Source organism: Metopolophium dirhodum, chromosome 2, assembly GCF_019925205.1.
Source record: "Metopolophium dirhodum isolate CAU chromosome 2, ASM1992520v1, whole genome shotgun sequence".
In the NCBI taxonomy this organism is placed as follows: domain Eukaryota; kingdom Metazoa; phylum Arthropoda; class Insecta; order Hemiptera; family Aphididae; genus Metopolophium; species Metopolophium dirhodum.
In genome coordinates, this window is record NC_083561.1 from 43,086,276 (window position 1) to 43,108,087 (window position 21,812).

General features: G+C 35.0%; 3 protein-coding genes and 1 non-coding gene across 4 annotated transcripts; 3 read left to right on the forward strand and 1 right to left on the reverse strand.

Annotated features, from left to right (window-relative positions):
• The first annotated feature begins 628 nt into the window (after nucleotides 1-628).
• LOC132939790 (cuticle protein 16.5-like) lies at nucleotides 629-2,839 on the forward strand. The gene is made up of 3 exons (XM_061007164.1): nucleotides 629-702; nucleotides 2,430-2,639; nucleotides 2,678-2,839. Exons 1-3 carry the CDS (start codon nucleotides 682-684, stop codon nucleotides 2,822-2,824), a joined length of 378 nt encoding a protein of 125 aa, XP_060863147.1. The 5' UTR covers nucleotides 629-681; the 3' UTR covers nucleotides 2,825-2,839.
• A 2,418-nt stretch (nucleotides 2,840-5,257) lies between these two features.
• On the forward strand, nucleotides 5,258-5,971 carry LOC132939980 (uncharacterized). The gene is made up of 3 exons (XM_061007434.1): nucleotides 5,258-5,387; nucleotides 5,445-5,767; nucleotides 5,832-5,971. The coding sequence occupies exons 2-3, from the start codon at nucleotides 5,468-5,470 to the stop codon at nucleotides 5,955-5,957; spliced, it is 426 nt and encodes a 141-aa protein (XP_060863417.1). The 5' UTR covers nucleotides 5,258-5,387; nucleotides 5,445-5,467; the 3' UTR covers nucleotides 5,958-5,971.
• An 11,195-nt stretch (nucleotides 5,972-17,166) lies between these two features.
• Nucleotides 17,167-17,239, forward strand: Trnat-ugu (transfer RNA threonine (anticodon UGU)). Its single transcript has one exon. It is a non-coding gene; the product is annotated as a tRNA-Thr (tRNA).
• Nucleotides 17,240-21,011: 3,772 nt separating this feature from the next.
• On the reverse strand, nucleotides 21,012-21,594 carry LOC132938943 (uncharacterized). Its single transcript, XM_061005923.1, is given in 2 exon segments — nucleotides 21,012-21,345; nucleotides 21,348-21,594. Coding segments are annotated over 2 exon segments (432 nt in total). The 3' UTR covers nucleotides 21,012-21,160.
• Between the last annotated feature and the right edge of the window lie 218 nt (nucleotides 21,595-21,812).

The window sequence follows — 21,812 nt, forward strand, 5'->3', positions numbered from 1 at the left end:
GCCGTCTACTTTAATTTATTAGATCAGTCCCCGCTGTCTATCACAAAATACCATAAAATACTTAGGTCAGTCCCTGCTGCCTATCACAAAAAATCTTAGATCGGTCCTTGCCGTCTATTTACCATAAAAATCCTAGATCAGTCTACAGCTGTCTATCATAAAATACGTATATAGTTCTTCCCAAGCTTGTTTCCTGTATTTTTTTTTCTTTATTTATTTTTATTCGAATATTTTTCCCTAATATTTTACACAACCACCAAGTATAAAATAAACGCTGACATATACGAATCAACGTGAGACGTGGACTTCAAGCTATACAATTTTAATTTAATTATCTATCTTCACTTAATTAATATACTCACAACAACGCTGTCGCCACTGCTGTGTTCATTTTCCTTGATTGTCTGCTGGCCCGTCTTGAATTATTCGTTGATTCCGGAGTCGCCTTGGTTGATCAGACCTTAACTGTTACCTCCGTGGAGCTGCTGACGTGTTGTAGCCGCTGCGTCGGTACTGGATCTCCGAAGTTGAATGTAGCCGCCTTGACTGCTGGACTCGCCTTTGGAAATTTAAATCCGCCGCTTCGACTGCTCGCCTCGTCTTTAACTCCTTGAACCTCCTTTGTTCGACTGCGCCAGTGTAAATATCACATCAACCTACCAAACCAAATAAAAACCAAAAATGAACGCCATCATGAAAATCGTAAGTACAAGTATTTAACAGCTGCAATTATTTATTTATAATCCTATAACACAGTGGCGTCCACAGGGGGGGGGGGGGCTAACGGGCTGAAGCCCGCCCCCCCCCCCATTGACCGTATTATTATTACTTAAAAAAAAAATATTTATCAAGTTTCAACTGTCAACTATAGTAAACAAGACGTATATTGCATATACGTCTTACCACAATGAATTCATTTTTGAAAAAAACATTGTATTTGCATACCAATTTTCCTAAAATTATCTGTAATTTTTCAGTAAAAGTATGAACTACTTGTATGAAAGACCTTGTATTAAATTTTTTAGTCTTAGCTTATACAAATTTAATATTTTATAAGTTTTGAACTACAAATTAACTGTGGTTTTGACGAAATTTGAATTTAAATTTGCTTATAAAAAATAACCATGATGCCTATGTATTGTTAATTTTTTAGCTATATTAAAAACTTACGAATTACATTTTTAAGCTTTTTGACCGGATAAATAATTTTTATTGACATTTATAGAAAAAAAATTTTTTTAATTAATCAAATACAATCCAAGTGAGGACGATATTATAACCAAGCGGTTACCAAACAATTTTAATAAATTTTCATTTTTTTCTCCAATTATTTTAAAAAGCACTGAGCATTTTCAATTTTGACCTCTTAACCAACTATATCTAATTTGCTTCCAAAAACATACATCGGACATCAAAGTTTATGATCAGCGCATTTCTTCTACCAGAAAAGTTGAGAAGTTACAAACATTTTAAAATACCTCAAATAAACGTCTGAAATTATTAAACTGGACAAAATAAAAATCAAATTGTAACTAATTTTCAAGTTCCCCCATTGAAAAATCCTGCGTATGCCACTGCTATAATATTCAGATACTAAAACACTATTGATTTGATGATCAAACTTGTTTTGTGAAGTAATTACTTTTTAAGACATGTTCGCGTGTATGACATTTAGAATTTAATACTAAATCCAATGGTGGTTGGTTAAATAACTTACACATCACAATTCATTTTTTCTAAGCAATTAATAATAAACATCGGTTAGGAAGCCTGTTGATTCATTACAGTTTTTACACATTTGTGAATTTAATTCGCTTCTTATATTATCAAAGGAAAAAATTCATTTACGATGAGTGGTGCTTTTCAAACACATACATCAATAATTGTATCTGGAAACTAAATAATCAATTTATAGGAACAACATTTTAAATTTCATGAGCGTTAAATTATGCCGTTTTTGAGAAAATAATAATACAATTTGATGACGTTAGAAATATGATGTATATGTGCGGGTGTGCAGAGCTCATCTTTTGTTCCTTGTGAGGTGTGACACACTCGAGTAGTCGAGTATAAATAATTTTTTGAATTGTGACCGTTACAAAATAGTAGCAATCCACTCGATCGTTACACGGTATAATAGGCACACACATCATATCATGTGTTTAAATGACAAACATTTCTGCCTTAATAAATAATAATATTGTTCTGTTGTTCGGCGGTTCTACATTCTTCGATTTCCTAGTTTTTCTTACGCGATTGGCGTAAAAGTTGCCTATACCGAATCCCTTAAACAAACCACGGTGAATCGGACGACAATGTCATAATAAATAATATTATTGAATTTACAAACCACGTTATTATACATATTTACACGTTCTCTTAGAACACAAATGAACACTTATGATTTTTGTACTTTGTGTTTGGCGCAGACATTAGCCGCCGTTGCAGTTTTCGCGTCCGCCATGATGACCGCTTCTGCCAAACCAACTGAACTCGTGCCCGCCGCCGCCATCGCTCCAGTGGCCGTTGCTACGCCATACGCTAGCTCGTTCACGTCACACAGCGTGGCCCACAGCGTAGCCACCCCGGTCGTACCGGCCGCTCCGTACGTGGCCGCCGCTCCATACGCCGCGGCACCAATGCACCATACGTCGCTTCGCCTTACGCGGCCGCACTTTACGTCGCCGCGGCTCCTTACGTGGCCTCTCCTTACGCCGCGTCGCCATACGGGGCCTCTCCTTACGGTTACTACCCGTACGCCGCTCCAGCTTACCAGCTTACCCCTATAGCCTATATATATAAGTTATATAAAATTAAAACATGACACTTTTCTTCTGGGTACACATAACAAACATTTAAATGTTAAAGAATTATTGAGAGTATTGGTTGCAGAATCAAATATTTGTTGAAAAAAAGCACTAACGCACGGCCATTTTAAACTATTTGAAGATTGAAGATCTCTTGTATTTTCACTACTCGTTACCGTACTTAATGACATTTTTAATTTCGGATATATAAAATGTCTACCATATAATATTATAACAATACCTATAATCGATATGGACTAAATAAATATCGCACACAATAAGTAAACGATTGACGATTATGATAAAGTACGATTACGGACAACGTAAGGAACTGGTCGATGCAAGCATTGCAAGCGCACTATTTATAATTCATAATATTGTATTATTGTCTACAAGTATAGACCAGCATAATATTATCAATTATCATGTATATATTATACACAACTATAACTATTTACTTTAAACGATAATTTAGTTTTCAAGTTATCTTTAGAATTTTCTTTCCAATTTTCAGAATCTGGTGGTCAGCTGTATTTTTTCTTATTGATAATAAATTATTGTAATTACTTATTTCATATTTGTACTGCAAACATCTAATACTATAAAATGACAATAGCTTATTGCCTTTCTAATAAATAAAATATAATAATATTCACACAATTATGTTATCAAGAAAAAGTACAGAAATGTTTGTGTTATTATAGTATTGGATTATTTTTATTTTATAATGATATAGTAAAATTTACGCATAAACGAAAAATTTCAAAATGTTTTTAACTTATTGGTTTTTTTTTAAATCAACTGAGAAAAGCTAAGTTATTTCAACTATAAATTAAACTAGTTAAGTTCATAAGTTAATTAGAAAACAAACTAACTAGTTAAGTTAAAAAGTTTAAAAAAAATTAACTTTTTAACTTAACTTTAACTTTTTAACTAGTTAATGCCCACCTTTGCATATAACATTGTATACTTCACACTTATGGTGAAATATTTTTGTTTTCCTAAGACCATCGACTTAACGTTTAGAAAGTTAGTATGTACAAAATCTAATTGCTTAGCTATTATTTCAACAATTTAAATGTATCCTAAACTAATTGAGAATATCATCTGAATTAATCTTTTAACATGGTAAATGAGTAGATACTATTTTACCAATCCATGGCTTAAAATGTTACCATTACCTAAATATTAATAATACCCCTACAATAATAATTATGCTGTGCCCTGTCATTCCCCTCCATACCGTGCGATACCATCACCCTCCATACATATCAGCCCACGCTCGACCCGTTCCCATCCACCCATCTATCACATGAATATCTACCCCATCTAACATCGCGTACGTAACCGATCAGATCCACCCCCTCCCATCTATCACACCTAAATCCGATGAATCCGGCCACCCCTCCCAACCTATAGTTCTATGCTATCGCATACGTGCTCGACCATGCTCGGTAATGTCCGACAATGCCTGGCAATGCCCGTCAGTTCCCTACCCATACCCCTCCCATACATACCCTTACGATGCTATACCGTAAGTGATATATATATGTATATTATATATTAACCTCACCACCACACGCCTACTATGATGCCTAGTCCTCCTAATCACCCAAAACTATCCACACGCCTGCTAACAAGCACGTACACAACCATCATGCACATCATATACCATACTATACCCCTCCACACCCATCAATACCTAATGCGTATCACACCATACCCCTACCGCGTACCATCTATACCTAGTACATACCACACCATACCCTCTCATCAATGGCCATCACTAAAAATATATTCATCATATAATTACCTCCATTACCTACACCTTGAAAATTATACTTAAATAACAAATCGATTAGGTAGGTATACTAGCTAGTATAGGTATCATACCACCAAGCATACATACATTAATAGTTTCATAAAAAACCGAACTCGGTTACGATAAGGAGTCGATAACGGTAATCCCCAACAGTGAGGAGAACTATATCTCATTCTCGAAGCTTGTCTTACCCGACTTTAGTGTAAGGTTCTTGGACTCATGTCGGTTCATGGCCTCGAGCTTGGCTGAGTTGGCCGGGAACCTCCTCACGAAGCCCGGTGACTTTGGAAAGTTCCGCGAGACCGCCAAGGTGTTCCAGCCCGCCGACATGCCGCTCGTCACGCGAGTTCTATAGTATGCTGACCGAGAAGCACGTTAGTGACGAGGACTACGTACATGCGACGGAGGTGTGGCAGCATTTCAAGTGCACGACCCTCGGCGACTACAACGACCTGTACCTGAAGGTTGATGTTCTCCTTCTGACTGACGTGGTGGAGAACTTCCGTGACCTGTGCATGTCAACGTACAACCTCGACCCCGTGTATTATTATACGGCGCCGGGGTTTACGTTCGACGCCATGTTGAGGTATACGGGCGTTTCACTGGAGTTGCTGACCGATTACGATATGGTACTCTTTGTGGAACAGTGATAAGAGGAGGGTTGGTCCAGGCCAGCGAACGGTACTGTCGGGCGAACAACCCCAAGACGCCGGGGTATGATGTTGAGAAGCCGTCGTCATGGCTCGTCTACCAGGATTGTAAATATACAACGTTTATACTATTAATTACAATAGTAACTCTAAACCTTCTTACAGGCAACAACTTGTACGGGTACGCCATGGGGGAATACATGCCCCACGGAGGGTTCAAGTGGTATGATGGTGATTTAGATCGCTCTCTAGAGCTGCTGGACGTTATGACTGATAAATCCAACGTTGGGCGTATCTACGAGGTTGATATCGCTTACCCCGACAACCTACATGACAAGCACAACGATCTCCCCTTCTTACCTCAGAATACCGTACCCCCAGGCTCAAAAGTGAATAAACTAATGGCCACGTTGGAAAGGAAAGAACGGTATATAGTTCACTATAGGAATTTAAAGCAGGCCATTGCTAATGGATTGATAGTGGGAAAAGTAATATATATAATACATGTTTTCACCTGAATTATGTGAAATTAACCTTGAAAAATAATTATAGGTTCACAGGGTGTTGGAATTTCAACAGTCTGCGTGGTTGGCCGATTATATAAATCTAAACACCGAGATGAGGAAAAAGGCCAGCAACGAATTTGAACTCGGTTTCATACCCACGTCGAATGCGTAAGCTAATTAATAAACCCACATTCAAACACGTGACCACGTACACCGAGAATCTGGCCGCCGTATCCCTACAACATATAGTGACATACGTTTCTCTAAGCCTATTTACATAGGGTTCGCCGTCCTGGAAATAAGCAAGGAGTTAATGTATGACTATCATTACAATGTGATGCGGCGACATTACAACGATTCGATTAGACTCGGAATTAGACTGATGTACATGGATACAGGTATTTACGATATAATTAATATTACACAGTCGATATTCAGACGTCGTGCCGTGCGGTTCTCGCGGAACTATCTTTCCAATTAACGATTTAATTAATCTTGTTATCATAATTTATTTTAGTCTTAACTTTATTTAACATTTACGGTTTAAGTACTTTTGTTATTATAACATTTAATTATTCTTTTCACAATGTCCACTTCAACCAATGAAACGCTTGATACCAATGAGGCTCTCAAACAAATTCTGGATACGGTGAATGAACTTAAATCCACCCAAAACAAAATCATTGCATCTATCAATTCATGCCGGGAATCTAACAAAACTCAGGAAAAAAAGTATGTTATTATTGAGTCGAAATTAGATACCCTATCAAATCAACTAGCTGAAGTTATTTCTGAAAATAAAACCTTGAAAGCTAAAATTGAGCAGATCGAAGGCAAAATAACAACTTTAGAAACTGCGGCTTCTCCTGGAACTAACGTTGAATCAGTTTACTCTGAACTTATGGACCGTCAATCTCGAGCACGTAATATTATATTTTTTAATATACAAGAATTTAATTCCTTACCTGATCAGTTAACTGACACTCTTACTGTTGATGAAATACTCAAAAGCATTGATTTACAAATTAATCCTGTATCTGTCCGTCGCTTGGGTAAACAATCAAATAAGCCTCGTCCTCTGCTTACTACTTTACCTAATTCATCCGATGTTTTTGAAGTCTTAAAAGTAAAACGTAAATTACTTAGTACTGCTAACTTCAAGGATATTCGCATTGCATCTGATCGGACAACACAGCAACGGCAATATTTTACTAAAATTGTATCTCAACTTAAGCAACGTAGTGATGCCGGCGAGGATAATTTATTTATTAGATACATCAACAATGTACCTACTATCTCAAAAAACTTATAACATCAACTACCTCAAAAAATCTATCTGTATATTATCAAAATGTTCGCGGTCTAAATACCAAATTAGATGTATTTATACGTAACCTAGCTCTTCTTAATTATGATTTAATTATATTAACTGAAACCTGGTTATCTCGTTCTGTTAATGACTCTGAACTTGGACTTTGTCCTCATTACACCGTTTTCCGATGTGATCGTTACGAAATACATGGTCCCGACATTCGAGGAGGAGGTGTCTTAATTGCAATCAAAGTTCAATATCCATGTCATCGCTTAATTATACAACAAGATTTGGTCGAGCAACTATTTGTAAAAATACATATAAATCACATTTCTCTAATCGTCGGATCCGTGTACTTCCCGCCGCGCTCTGATTTAAATTTATATAATAGCCATGTTAATGTAATCGATAATCTTATGAGTATATATTATAATGATAGATTTTTGGTGTTAGGTGATTACAATTTAACTAATGTTAATTGGGTCTCTAATAACCGCAAAATTATTCCTAGATTGTCAAATAATAATTTGTATGAATCAAACATTATATCTGCCTTATCTTATGTTAATTTAATGCAAAATAATTTAATACATAATTCTTCTGGATCATTACTAGATCTAGTTTTCTCAAATATTGTCAATGTTAATGTTTCCTTGGAAACTTCTCCTCTTGTCCCTCTAGACTATAAATTTCATCCTGCATTAAAAATTACACTTCCACTTTCATCCACAAAAAACAATTTATATTATAATGAAATTGTTCATGATTTTATTAGTTGTGATTATAATGCCATTAGGTCTTGTATGGCCTCAACTGATTGGAGTTGCACATTTAAAGATTTACATATTAATGAAGCACTTGATATATTCTACTCCAGATTACACGATATAATTGATGTACACTGTCAAAAAAAACGTATGTTCTCCTCAAAGTATCCATTATGGTTTTCCAAAACTCTAAAACAGTTAATATTCTCAAAAAAAGTTGCCCATAAAGTATATAAACAAACGCCAACTAATGTAAATTATAATATATTCTCTAATCTACGTGCTCAATGTAAAGTTGTTAATAAGACTGATTATGGCAATTTTATACAGAGAACTCAAAGTTCAATAGCCTCTAACCCTAAAAGGTTCTGGAATTATATTAATAGCAAACGATCAAATTCTAATATTCCATCTGTTATCTCATATAATAATCAAACTGTCACTGGTGGTGACAAAATCGCGGAAAGTTTCGCCAATTATTATTCTACTATTTACAAACAATTAAATTTTATGCAAAAACCACCCGATGATATTAAATCGATGAAAGTCGATTTGAACACCTGCGTCATTACTTTAAGCGATATTTATGATGAGTTAAGCAACTTAAAATCCACTACTTGTCCTGGTCCTGATAATATTCCGTATGCTTTCTTCACAAACTGTAAATGTGTTCTGTCTATCCCTTTATTATACTTATTTAATATGTCACTTAAATCTGGCGTTTTTCCGGATAAATGGAAAATTTCTTATATTAAACCGATTCCTAAAGGGGGAGACATTACTTTGGTCACTAATTATCGCCCAATTTCTATAATTTCGATTATCCCTAAATTGTTTGAAAGTATTGTACACAAAAAAATGTTTCCGTTATTTAAAAATATTATCTCTGATGTTCAACATGGCTTCATGCCGGGTAAATCAACAACCACGAACTTACTAGTACTCCAAAATTACATCCTACAAGCTTTCAGAACTGGACTCCAAGTCGACGTTATTTATACTGATTTCTCCAAGGCGTTTGATAAAGTAGATCATTGTGTTCTTAGCTCAAAGTTATTTAATCTAGGTATACGTAATCCTTTCCACTCTTGGTTAGTTTCATTCATAACTGGAAGGCAGCAATATGTAAAATGCACGAGTTTTAATTCTTCATTATTTAAAATTAACACTGGTGTTCCACAGGGATCACATTTAGCTCCACTTCTATTTAATTTATTTATCAATGACATCGAATTTTTAAACTCTAATACGTTATTATATGCAGATGATATGAAAATTTACCGTATAATTACATCACCAGCTGATAATTTGTTGCTACAGGATGACTTAAATCGTCTCTGCACCTGGTGTACTCAAAATAATTTATCCCTCAACATAAACAAATGTAAAATTATTACCTTCTCTAAAAACCGTACACCTACTTTATATAATTATTATATAAACAACATTAAATTAGATCGAGTTTATCTGTACAAAGATCTGGGAATTTATTTTGACCCATCTCTTTCATTTAATGATCACTATATTTATATTCAAAATAAAGCCTCTTCAATGTTAGGTTTCATAAATCGTAGCTGTAAAGACTTCGTAAATCCTTTAGCGTTAAAGTCACTCTACTGTTCCTTCGTTAGATCATTACTTGATTATGGATCTATAGTATGGTCCTCACAATCAATCGGTGCTACAAAAAGCATGGAATCAATTCAAAACCGTTTTTTACGTATAATTCAATTCAGATGTTGTATCGAACGAGCGCCTCACTCATCGTATCAACCATTATTGTCCTATTTAAAGCTAGAAACCCTTGTCAATAGAAGGAAAAGACTTGATCTATGTTTTATTTTTAAATTAACGAATGGGTATATTAACTGTCCTGAACTACTTTCTTTATTGAATTTTAATATCCCAAATCGTAGAACTAGGCAATTGAATACTTTTTATGTGCAACTCCAACGTTCAAACTATGGTCTAAGTGCTCCTATGAATAGATCAATGCAACTTGTTAATTATTTAAATGTTGATCTATTTTCCTGCGTCTCCTTAAAGGATTTTGATTTTTACCTAAATAATATTTTAGCTGTATAAATATTATAATCTATATCAATTACTCATAAGTTGATTTCCAATGTTATACTACTTTACTCTGTATTCTTAACCTTTTTGTTTTCAGTGAATTATTTTCATAAGTGTCTCATCACATACATTACTTAAACCTGTATATTTACCAAATGGATACTATCTGTATAATTGTCTTATTATTATTTTAAAATTAGTGTTCATGTGATAACAAATATTATTATTATTATTATTATTATTATTACTATATTATATAATTGTAGACGTATGTCTATAGTAAATGTAACTGGGTTCGCCCGTTTAAATTATACAAATAAATAAATAAATAAATAAATTATTTACACTCATATATCTAACGCACGTAATGCATTTATAGATTCCCTGGTGTATCGGGTGTACACTGATGATTTCTATCAGGATCTGGTGGACAACCATGCACTCCTCGAAAGGATGGACACCTCGAATCTCCCCGTAACACACCCGTGCTACGTTGCTACACGTAAGAAGATCCCCGGACTGTTCAAGGACGAGACGTCCGGCCGTACTATGTACGAGTTCATTGCACTCCGGGCGAAATCTTACGCGTACAAAATCGAAGGGGACGAAAAACTCGTGGCCAAGGGGATTCAAGGGTATGTGGTCTGTAATCATATGACGTTCGAGGATCACAAGCGCTGTCTGTTCGAGGTCGACGACGATGACGTTGATGATAGCGGTGAGAGTGAGGAGGTAGGTGATGACGATGATGACGACTTTGATTACGACGTAACGTTAAAGGATGAAGAGCTGAAACGGCATGCACGTCTGATGGCTCGATCTGTCATCGAGACGATACACGGGAATTCCACCGCTGCTACAGCCGCCAACATTGCTGGCGTCAAATTTACCCCAACACCACTTCCAACCTATACACCTGTAGTAAGCCCGATATACATACTACTGTATTTATGTCACGATTAGGAACCAACCCAGGATATGGCACAACTCTCTATCGTTCCTAGAATTAACTCTTTTCGTTTCACACGTTTCATAAAGCTATTAACACGTACCGAGGACATTTGTTATAAGTTGGCGCACGTCTTACCAACACCTATTGTAAAACATTGTCCTAGGCTACCATCTTGAGTATATATACGGGTAGAGCTCCCTGTAAACATTAGATTTTAGTCAGACTTAGTTTAACTTAGACTTATACTCGTCGTTGGCCGTTGCCTACCAAAATAACATCGCCGCGAGCCTCTAAGTCCAAACCCCCTATACTCTAACTTTGTACTAATATCTCGGGCAAGAGCTTAAAACTCTGTCCTCAAATTTAATACAAATTATTTAACGTTTATTAAATATACTATATTTTCAATTTACAAAGTGTTATAATTATTTGACTCGCCTTCAACACTACGAACCACCAGCGTCAACAGCCAAGCGTGACGACGTCGGTTTTTTTTATATATATATGTACTTTGTAGTGAGAGATCACTACTCACCGTACACGCCGTATAGGGAGAACGTTTCGATCCGATCGTTCGAGCACCGTATCAAAACGATTAAGACTATGAAAATGACCCTCAATCGTTTCGATGATAAACGCGTTGTCGACGACAATCGGATACGTACACGTGCTTATGGTCATTACAAACTACGTGTGTGATATTATATATTATATTTTATAGACTTATGTAAATAATAAAAAAATATTCATTGTTATGATATAATAGTATTATGTTTATTGTTAAATCTATATGGTATTACATAGTAGTGAAAAATGTATGTATCAATATTAAACTAAATCCATGATGCTGATGCGTCGGTAACAAATGCTACTAAGTTTAGGATTAACCATAACAATAATAATCATAACAACATAACAAATATAACAAATATAATTAATAATTATTACAGTTGGGAAAAAGGGCAAGTGACAGGCACATTTTTTAATAGGATTTTGGGGAAGGGGGCGAGCAAAAGCATGGTCTGGTGGTAAGTGTGATCCGGCGCCACCTATTACCACGCACAGGGACAACTGGGTTTTAGGCCAGTTGTATGTGAATGGGTAGGGGGCTAACCGCCAGGCCACAAGGGCAATCACACTTAACCGACCAAAACTCGAACCCTCATCGGCCCACAGGAGACGGCACACCATATCAATCATGGGGTGTTCCCACAGGGTTACCGGGAGAAGCTCGTTCATTTAACGGGGGGAACGAGGGGAAACATAATTACTGCATGACTACTGACGACGATGTTGATGTTGCGATGATGGTTCCGCGGAGATGTTGATATGCTGGTTTTGCGATGATATGGGTGGGCTGGAAGGAAGGCCACCGGCGCACACGCGGCCGGCATGGCCCACCTGGTCATCGGAAAACGTGGATCCGCATCGTGGAGTAGGAAATGACTTTTATCATTATAGTATGTAGGTATCATGTGTATGAAAATCGTCCCCGCTATTGCAACGCCCTACAAAATATACTCCGTGAACATGTAATTGTTATATAACACCTGTTCCCCGACCCCCGCCATCTGCAGTGTCCGGTTTGTAAACAGGCCGTCGCTGTTTGCCGCCAGGCAGCATTTTAACATACTGCACCATGTTATGGACCCGGCATCAATTTGATGCTTCTGATTGGCTTATTTTAAGCTTATATCTAGATATTCTGCCGTCCTAAGGAAGAATGCAGTAAGTTCTTTCATGCATTTCGAGGAAAATGAATTTTTATATTTAGTAGTTTTTGGTAGTTCTATTTTCATAAATACAATATTTTTCAAAGTAAAATACGTATATTTTTAAGGAAATATACTCTCGAATGCAACGGAACTATTCAATTTTATTTAAAATTTTTAATTCACCAAGATATGCTTGTTTTGATATTCATACTAAGTACGTACTTAATTATTTAGAATAGGTTACTTGTCAAAAATGCCGGTAATTCTGGTTACGGCTTTTTTCTGTAGCATACCAAAATGTACTAATCACTAACAATTGAAGAAAAAACGCCGTATATTATCAATATTAATTTTTAGTTTTAATTTATAACACAATTTGAAAGCAATTACAAATATCTTTATCTTGAAATCAAAGTCATCTAGTCATTATTATCTATACTCTGTTCAGCGAAAGAACGCGCCGTGCGCCTGCAAAATTGGTCCGTTTTCGCGCATTCACGCGCGCACCCAACCTGTGTGCCACCACCAGCCAGGACGGCCCACCAAACTACGGCGCGCTCCGGCGACCGGCTGTACGTGTCCACGTGTCGGCCGTCTTCGGCAGGCCGAGAGAGGGAGAAATGGGGCCTCTGCGCTCGCTATCTATTCCCAACACTGTCAGTAAAATACGAGTAGATCTAATATTCAATGTTTTTTTTTTTTTAGCCATTTTCCAATGAAACTAATATTGGAGTCATGAAAACCATTTGGAAAAATATAAAGCCAATGATTTCACCAACCACGGCAGCTTCAGAAATTTCAGGAGCAAATGCTAGTAACGTTAGGATTAACCATCACCATAATAGTCATAACACTCATAACACTCATAACTAGGGCTCGGATGTTGTTGCATTTGCAACTTTGTTTCTATTGTTCGGATTCGTTGCTAAGTAGGTTATAAATTTGTTTCAAACGAGTACCAATTAATATATAAAAATTTTAAGTGCAACTTTTTGCAATTTTTGACCTTTTTTCAATTTTATTGCAATTTTGTTGATTGTCGTCATTTTCAATACAATTTTATGTATTTTTTTGTGTTTTCACTTTTTTTTGTTAGATTATAAAGGTTTAATCTATGGTTATGTCGGGCTTTGTTGGTTGTGACTCGTGACGGCTTATTTGACCGTCGTCGTCGGCGGTAACTGGAAAAACCATTTAATATAGTAGATATCGCGGTCATCACAGTTTGAGAACCTGAAGAAGTCGTTTATACCTAGTACAGTGCAATAATTTTTAAGGTAAGGTAAAATTTTAAAAATAAAAATAAAAAATAGTTTAAATAAAAAGTTTTAAATTTTGATAAAATTATTTGTAGGTTTCTGAAAAAATAAGAAGACCGGACAATTTACCAGATTTTTAATGACAACTGACGAGAATTTGAATTTAAATCTTTTTTATTATCTACTCGTTTAAAACCTACCTAATAAAACTTTATAATATTACTTAATAAAATGACTTAATCCATTTCATAAAATAATTTGTTAATATATTTTTTTAAATTTTTTGGTACAAAATATTTTTTTATTGCAATTTTTAAGTGCAATTTTGGGTTTTTTTCACAGCAATAATGCAATCAATTTTATAACATTTTTAGTGCAACAACATCCGAGCCCTACTCATAACACTCATAACAACAACAACATAACCAACATAACATATATAATTAATAAATATTAAAACTAGTAACGTAACAGAATTTCTGTATGATTATTAAGTCTGAGCATTTCTTTTATCATTATAGTATGTAGGTATCATGTGTATGAAAATCGTCCCCGCTATTGCAACGCCCTACAAATACTCCGTGAACATGCAATTGTTATATAACACCTGTTCCCCGACCCCCGCCATCTGCAGTGTCCGGTTTGTAAACAGGCCGTCGCTGTTTGCCGCCAGGCAGCATTTTAACATACTGCACCATGTTATGGACCCGGCATCAATTTGATGCTTCTGATTGGCTTATTTTAATTTACCGCCTAAAAGTTCACTATCATAATATTAATAATGCGATCATGAACATTAGAGGAAGGACGCCGAACTGTGTATATAAAAGTGGTCCGGAATTATCGCATTCCGCCAGAATGCGCGTCGGACCGTAATGATGTCGTTTTTACATATTGTATAGCATAGGACATTTAATGGTTTTTTATTATTATAATCTAAATGGTGAAATTTATGAATAATTACTATAGAACATTTTTTTAAAACCAAATTGCCCTCGATCGAATATAAGTGTTTCCAATAATATACGACTTTTATAAAAAGAGACAACAACTATATCACATATATTCGATCTAACCTAACCTAACCTAACGACAATAATTCAAACACCCTTAAATGTTTGTGCAATCTACGGACCTAGAAGTTTGTCTTACAGACGTACAAAATATATATTTTCAGTTGTGACTTACCAGAATCGGTTGGTGGTTACCCGCAGGGTTTGATAACATAATAACAGTGACCAATAGGCCCACATATATAAATGTCAAGACTACATTCATTATTTTCGAATACATAATGGATGTTTCAAGCGTATCTTCTTCAATCTATAACATAAGAATAGTTATTAATTATTATTATTTTCACTCGAAAACGTCTATGAAATTTAGTACTTACTGTAATTATACACGATCTGTCCATAGGTGTAGATCAAAATATAATATTGAACAAATATAAATAAATAAATAAAGCAGGTTTCCATGTTCTTAATATTTGTTATTACTTATTAGCCAGTTAAATAAGGTTGTTTGAGCAATAATATTATTGTAATATATAATATTTAGATTTAAATAAAAACACGAGATAACTATGTAATAGGGAGAAAATACGCGGCAGGGGAAGGTAATAGTATTAGCGAGATAAGTTTGTATCGAATCAAAAATTACGTATAATAAGACGATACGTAATGTATGGTGAATATGCGGGGTTGGAAAACATTTTTAAGTATTAATATTATATTTATTTCATATAAATACATATACATACATACATACATACATACATACATATCAATCAAATGATTGAATATGTGCGTTTAAGTACTACTCGAACGCGATATTAAAAGCCCTCCCCCGCCGACCCTTGTACACTAGTTTCAAATTTTTATTCGTCCGGGCATTGAATTCCAATATTTCTTCATCCTCCAGCTGTATGGACTTGGGTAGATATGTTTCTAGGGGACACCCTCCATCACCTTCGAGTGTGCATATGATTGCCCTCCCGTACTACGTGTCCCGGTTAACCATCTTCAATATCAGGTATGGTTTTTCGATCGTGAGATCTCCCACGGATACGAATTGGGTGTTTGTTTGCGTAGTTAACGTATCCTTTAAAACGTTCATTCTATAAGTTAATAATACATAATTAATATAATATGTAAAGTGTATAATAACTATAGCTAAATACATGGTATATGAGCTATGTATTAAAAATAGTTACACATGGTAATATTTAAAGAATATAACACTCACTTAAAATGTTATGGATGATGAATAATTTTTTGAATGTGTTGAATAGTCTCCTTGAAGTTCAGTTGAAATATTCCTCATCAAATGAGTGTCGGCGAAGTGAACAGCAGACGAGTGATATCAAATGCTTCGTTAGCACTCGTATTTAAGTATTGAAAATCTCTCTCCTCAGAAATATCCCCCGACACTTGTCAACCAATTTCCACCATTAAAAGTGTCACCAGACTTTCTATGTTCAAAAACAAAGTCACTAACAATAGTAACAGAGTCATTATCATCATAAGGTGTAAAACTATTAAACATATCCCTCGCAAACACATTAAATATATATAAAATATATATTTTACCTAATAGGTTATTTAGTGTAAACTTTCTTATTTTCTAAAATGAATAGTATATTATTTATTATGTAAGTATACTGTTTATGTAGCTATCAATGTATGCATGTTTGAAGGTAAGATAATATATTGGTATAGTAGTTTGAAATATCATTTTCAAGGCGTGGATAATGTGGAAAGATTAGAATATTATTTATTATGCAGGTATACTATTTATATAGTTAACAATGTAATGTATGTGTAATATATTTAATAATTAAATATATTTATTCTTAACCTTTTATCTATCTCAGGTTCTTATGTATGTGATAGAGGTGGTTAAGAGGGAATGGGGTGAGGTTTGAAACGTAAGTAATGGATGGAAGGGGAGGGTTGAGGTCGTGTACGTAAATGATAGCTATGGATGGGTTTGGAGGGGTAAGGTTGGGTAGGTATGTAGGCTTAGCCCGGTGGAATATTAGTATATTATTTATTATGTATATTATTTATTTCGCTATCAATATATATGTATGCTTAGAATATAGTTTACTGGTATAGTAGTTAGTTTTAAGGTGTGGGCGATGAGGGGGTATTAGTATATTATTTATTATGTATACTATTTTTATATCTATCACTTTTTACGTTATTTTAGAAATATTAGCTTCTAACTTATCGTGTAATACTGGAAAAATGACTGACACTGTATGCAAATGCCTCACATTTAGTAAGTTTTAGGTATATAGCCTCCATAGTTTAGTGGTTAGAGCACGGGTCTTGTAAACCAGGGGTCGGGAGTTCAATTCTCTCTGGAGGCATACAATTTTTTTTCTTTTTATAACACATAAATATATTTTTTTTTAATAATTCCTCCGTACCTCCGTATACATATATATTGTATATACGAGCAAGGTTAGGCATGGGTAGGAGGGAAGTGCGCAGCCGCTATAGCATAGAACTATAGGCTAAACGGAGTAGTCGGGGATTCGTGAGATTTTCATAATTCTGATGTTTTCTTAGAAATATGATATACCTACTGGTATAATAGATTTAAGTATAATTTAAAAGGGGGGGGGGGTAATAGAGGTGTATAAGCATTGAATTTATTATAATTGATTAATATTATATTATATTATTTATTATTTATGAAACTATCAATGTATGTATGCTTGGAGGTATGGTATACTAGTATAATAGATTGAAGTATAATTTTCAAGGAGTGGGGAATAGGGGTATATAATCGATTAATAGGATATTGTTTATGTAGCTATCGATTTATGTATGTTAAGGGGTATAATGAATTGGTATAGTAGTTTGAAGTATAATTTTCAAGGTGTTGGTATTGAGGGTATATTAGTATATTATTTATTATGTATAGATACTAGTTATGTAGCTATCAATGTATGAATGCTTAGAAATGTAGTATACTGGTATAGCAGATTTAAGTATAATTTTCAAGGCGTGGGTGATAGAAGTATATTAGCTTATTATTTATTTATAATGGATTAGTAGTATATTATTTATTATGTATACTATTTATGTAGCTATCAATGTATGTACGTTTAAAAGTATGGTACACTGATATAGTAGTTTGAATTATAATTTTAAAAGTGTGGGTAATGGAGGTATATTATTTATTATGCATACCTATTTTTTATGAAACTATTAAGGTATGTATGCTTAGAGGTATGTTATCTATACTAGTATAATCGATTTATTATTTAAGTATAATTTTCAGGGTGTAGGTAATGGAGGTATATTATATGATGACTATATTTTTAGTGATAGCCATTGATGGGAGGGTAGGGGTATGGTGTAAAAGGCATTAGGTATTGATGGGTGTGGATGGTATGGTATGATTTACATGGTTGTGTACGTACTTGATAGCAGGTGTGTGGATAGGTTAGGACAGCGGTTTCCAAACTTTTTTTTTCGCGGTGCCCTTTTAGGGACCCCAAGTTGGCCACGGTGCCCTGCTGTATATAACAATATGAAAGACAGAACAAAACAAGTACTCATCATTGATAACCAATTTTATTAAACCTAATACAATTCCTAACCAAAATTCAGCACACAAATTGCTGTTGAAAGAAGATTTTAATGTTAAGTCAGAAGTTAAATCGATCAAGCTTTCGTAATCACTTGAAGATAAGCTTGAAGGTTTCACACAAACTGAGAATGGATTCAGTACCCATTCATGGTCTTTCAACAATACTTCCCGATATGCTAAACTTGAATATTGCTCAAACGAATTTTTTAGCTGTTTGAGGTGCTCAATAATCTCGTTGACAATACTGATAAATACCAATCCCAGTAATTGGGCATATGATTTTATCTGAAATTACATTTACGAATTCACTTATAAGGTTAAAATTAGAATGTCCGAATATGCAATAGAAAATATTACATAATTTGTTATAAAGTTTTATACGAAAACAAAAACGAAAAAAAATCTATACATTTTAAAGTATTTGTTATGGACCGTAGACCGCAGTGCCCTCAGAAAGTGCTCGCGGTGCCCTTAGGGCACCGCAGTGCACAGTTTGGGAACCGCTGGGTTAGGATAATATACATATATATCACTTACGGTATAGGATCGTAGGGGTATGTATGGGAGGTGGAGGGGGGTGGCACTGACAAGCATTGTCGAGCATGGTCGTGCACGTATGCGATAGCATAGTAGTATATTATTTATTATGTATACTATTTATGTAGCTATCAATGTATGCACGCTTAAAAGTATGGTACACTGATATAGTAGTTTGAATTATAATATTCAAGGTGTGGGTAATGGGGAGGTATATTAGTATATTATTTACAATGCATACCTATTTTTTATGAAACTATTAATGTATGTATGCTTGGTGGTATGATACCTATACTAGTATACCTACCTAATCGATTTGTTATTTAAGTATAATTTTCAAGGTGTAGGTAATGGAGGTAATTATATGATGAATATATTTTTAGTGATGGCCATTGATGAGAGGGTATGGTGTGGTATGTACTAGGTATAGATGGTACGCGGTAGGGGTATGGTGTGATACGCATTAGGTATTGATGGGTGTGGAGGGGTATAGTATGGTATATGATGTGCATGATGGTTGTGTACGTGCTTGTTAGCAGGCGTGTGGATAGTTTTGGGTGATTAGGAGGACTAGGCATCATAGTAGGCGTGTGGTGGTGAGGTTAATATATAATATACATATATATATCACTTACGGTATAGCATCGTAAGGGTATGTATGGGAGGGGTATGGGTAGGGAACTGACGGGCATTGCCAGGCATTGTCGGACATTACCGAGCATGGTCGAGCACGTATGCGATAGCATAGAACTATAGGTTGGGAGGGGTGGCCGGATTCATCGGATTTAGGTGTGATAGATGGGAGGGGGTGGATCTGATCGGTTACGTACGCGATGTTAGATGGGGTAGATATTCATGTGATAGATGGGTGGATGGGAACGGGTCGAGCGTGGGCTGATATGTATGGAGGGTGATGGTATCGCACGGTATGGAGGGGAATGACAGGGCACAGCATAATTATTATTGTAGGGGTATTATTAATATTTAGGTAATGGTAACATTTTAAGCCATGGATTGGTAAAATAGTATCTACTCATTTACCATGTTAAAAGATTAATTCAGATGATATTCTCAATTAGTTTAGGATACATTTAAATTGTTGAAATAATAGCTAAGCAATTAGATTTTGTACATACTAACTTTCTAAACGTTAAGTCGATGGTCTTAGGAAAACAAAAATATTTCACCATAAGTGTGAAGTATACAATGTTATATGCAAAGGTGGGCATTAACTAGTTAAAAAGTTAAAGTTAAGTTAAAAAGTTAATTTTTTTTAAACTTTTTAACTTAACTAGTTAGTTTGTTTTCTAATTAACTTATGAACTTAACTAGTTTAATTTATAGTTGAAATAACTTAGCTTTTCTCAGTTGATTTAAAAAAAAACCAATAAGTTAAAAACATTTTGAAATTTTTCGTTTATGCGTAAATTTTACTATATCATTATAAAATAAAAATAATCCAATACTATAATAACACAAACATTTCTGTACTTTTTCTTGATAACATAATTGTGTGAATATTATTATATTTTATTTATTAGAAAGGCAATAAGCTATTGTCATTTTATAGTATTAGATGTTTGCAGTACAAATATGAAATAAGTAATTACAATAATTTATTATCAATAAGAAAAAATACAGCTGACCACCAGATTCTGAAAATTGGAAAGAAAATTCTAAAGATAACTTGAAAACTAAATTATCGTTTAAAGTAAATAGTTATAGTTGTGTATAATATATACATGATAATTGATAATATTATGCTGGTCTATACTTGTAGACAATAATACAATATTATGAATTATAAATAGTGCGCTTGCAATGCTTGCATCGACCAGTTCCTTACGTTGTCCGTAATCGTACTTTATCATAATCGTCAATCGTTTACTTATTGTGTGCGATATTTATTTAGTCCATATCGATTATAGGTATTGTTATAATATTATATGGTAGACATTTTATATATCCGAAATTAAAAATGTCATTAAGTACGGTAACGAGTAGTGAAAATACAAGAGATCTTCAATCTTCAAATAGTTTAAAATGGCCGTGCGTTAGTGCTTTTTTTCAACAAATATTTGATTCTGCAACCAATACTCTCAATAATTCTTTAACATTTAAATGTTTGTTATGTGTACCCAGAAGAAAAGTGTCATGTTTTAATTTTATATAACTTATATATATAGGCTATAGGGGTAAGCTGGTAAGCTGGAGCGGCGTACGGGTAGTAACCGTAAGGAGAGGCCCCGTATGGCGACGCGGCGTAAGGAGAGGCCACGTAAGGAGCCGCGGCGACGTAAAGTGCGGCCGCGTAAGGCGAAGCGACGTATGGTGCATTGGTGCCGCGGCGTATGGAGCGGCGGCCACGTACGGAGCGGCCGGTACGACCGGGGTGGCTACGCTGTGGGCCACGCTGTGTGACGTGAACGAGCTAGCGTATGGCGTAGCAACGGCCACTGGAGCGATGGCGGCGGCGGGCACGAGTTCAGTTGGTTTGGCAGAAGCGGTCATCATGGCGGACGCGAAAACTGCAACGGCGGCTAATGTCTGCGCCAAACACAAAGTACAAAAATCATAAGTGTTCATTTGTGTTCTAAGAGAACGTGTAAATATGTATAATAACGTGGTTTGTAAATTCAATAATATTATTTAGACATGTTGGTGACTAAATATGATTTTACTTTTTTGCTTTTTTGGTGTGCTACATATGCTGTTTTATTATGACTAAGTCAACTTGGAATAAGGGCTACCGCACACTAGAAAAGCAAAACTGCTTGAAGCCATTTGTGTAATCTTATTCCAAG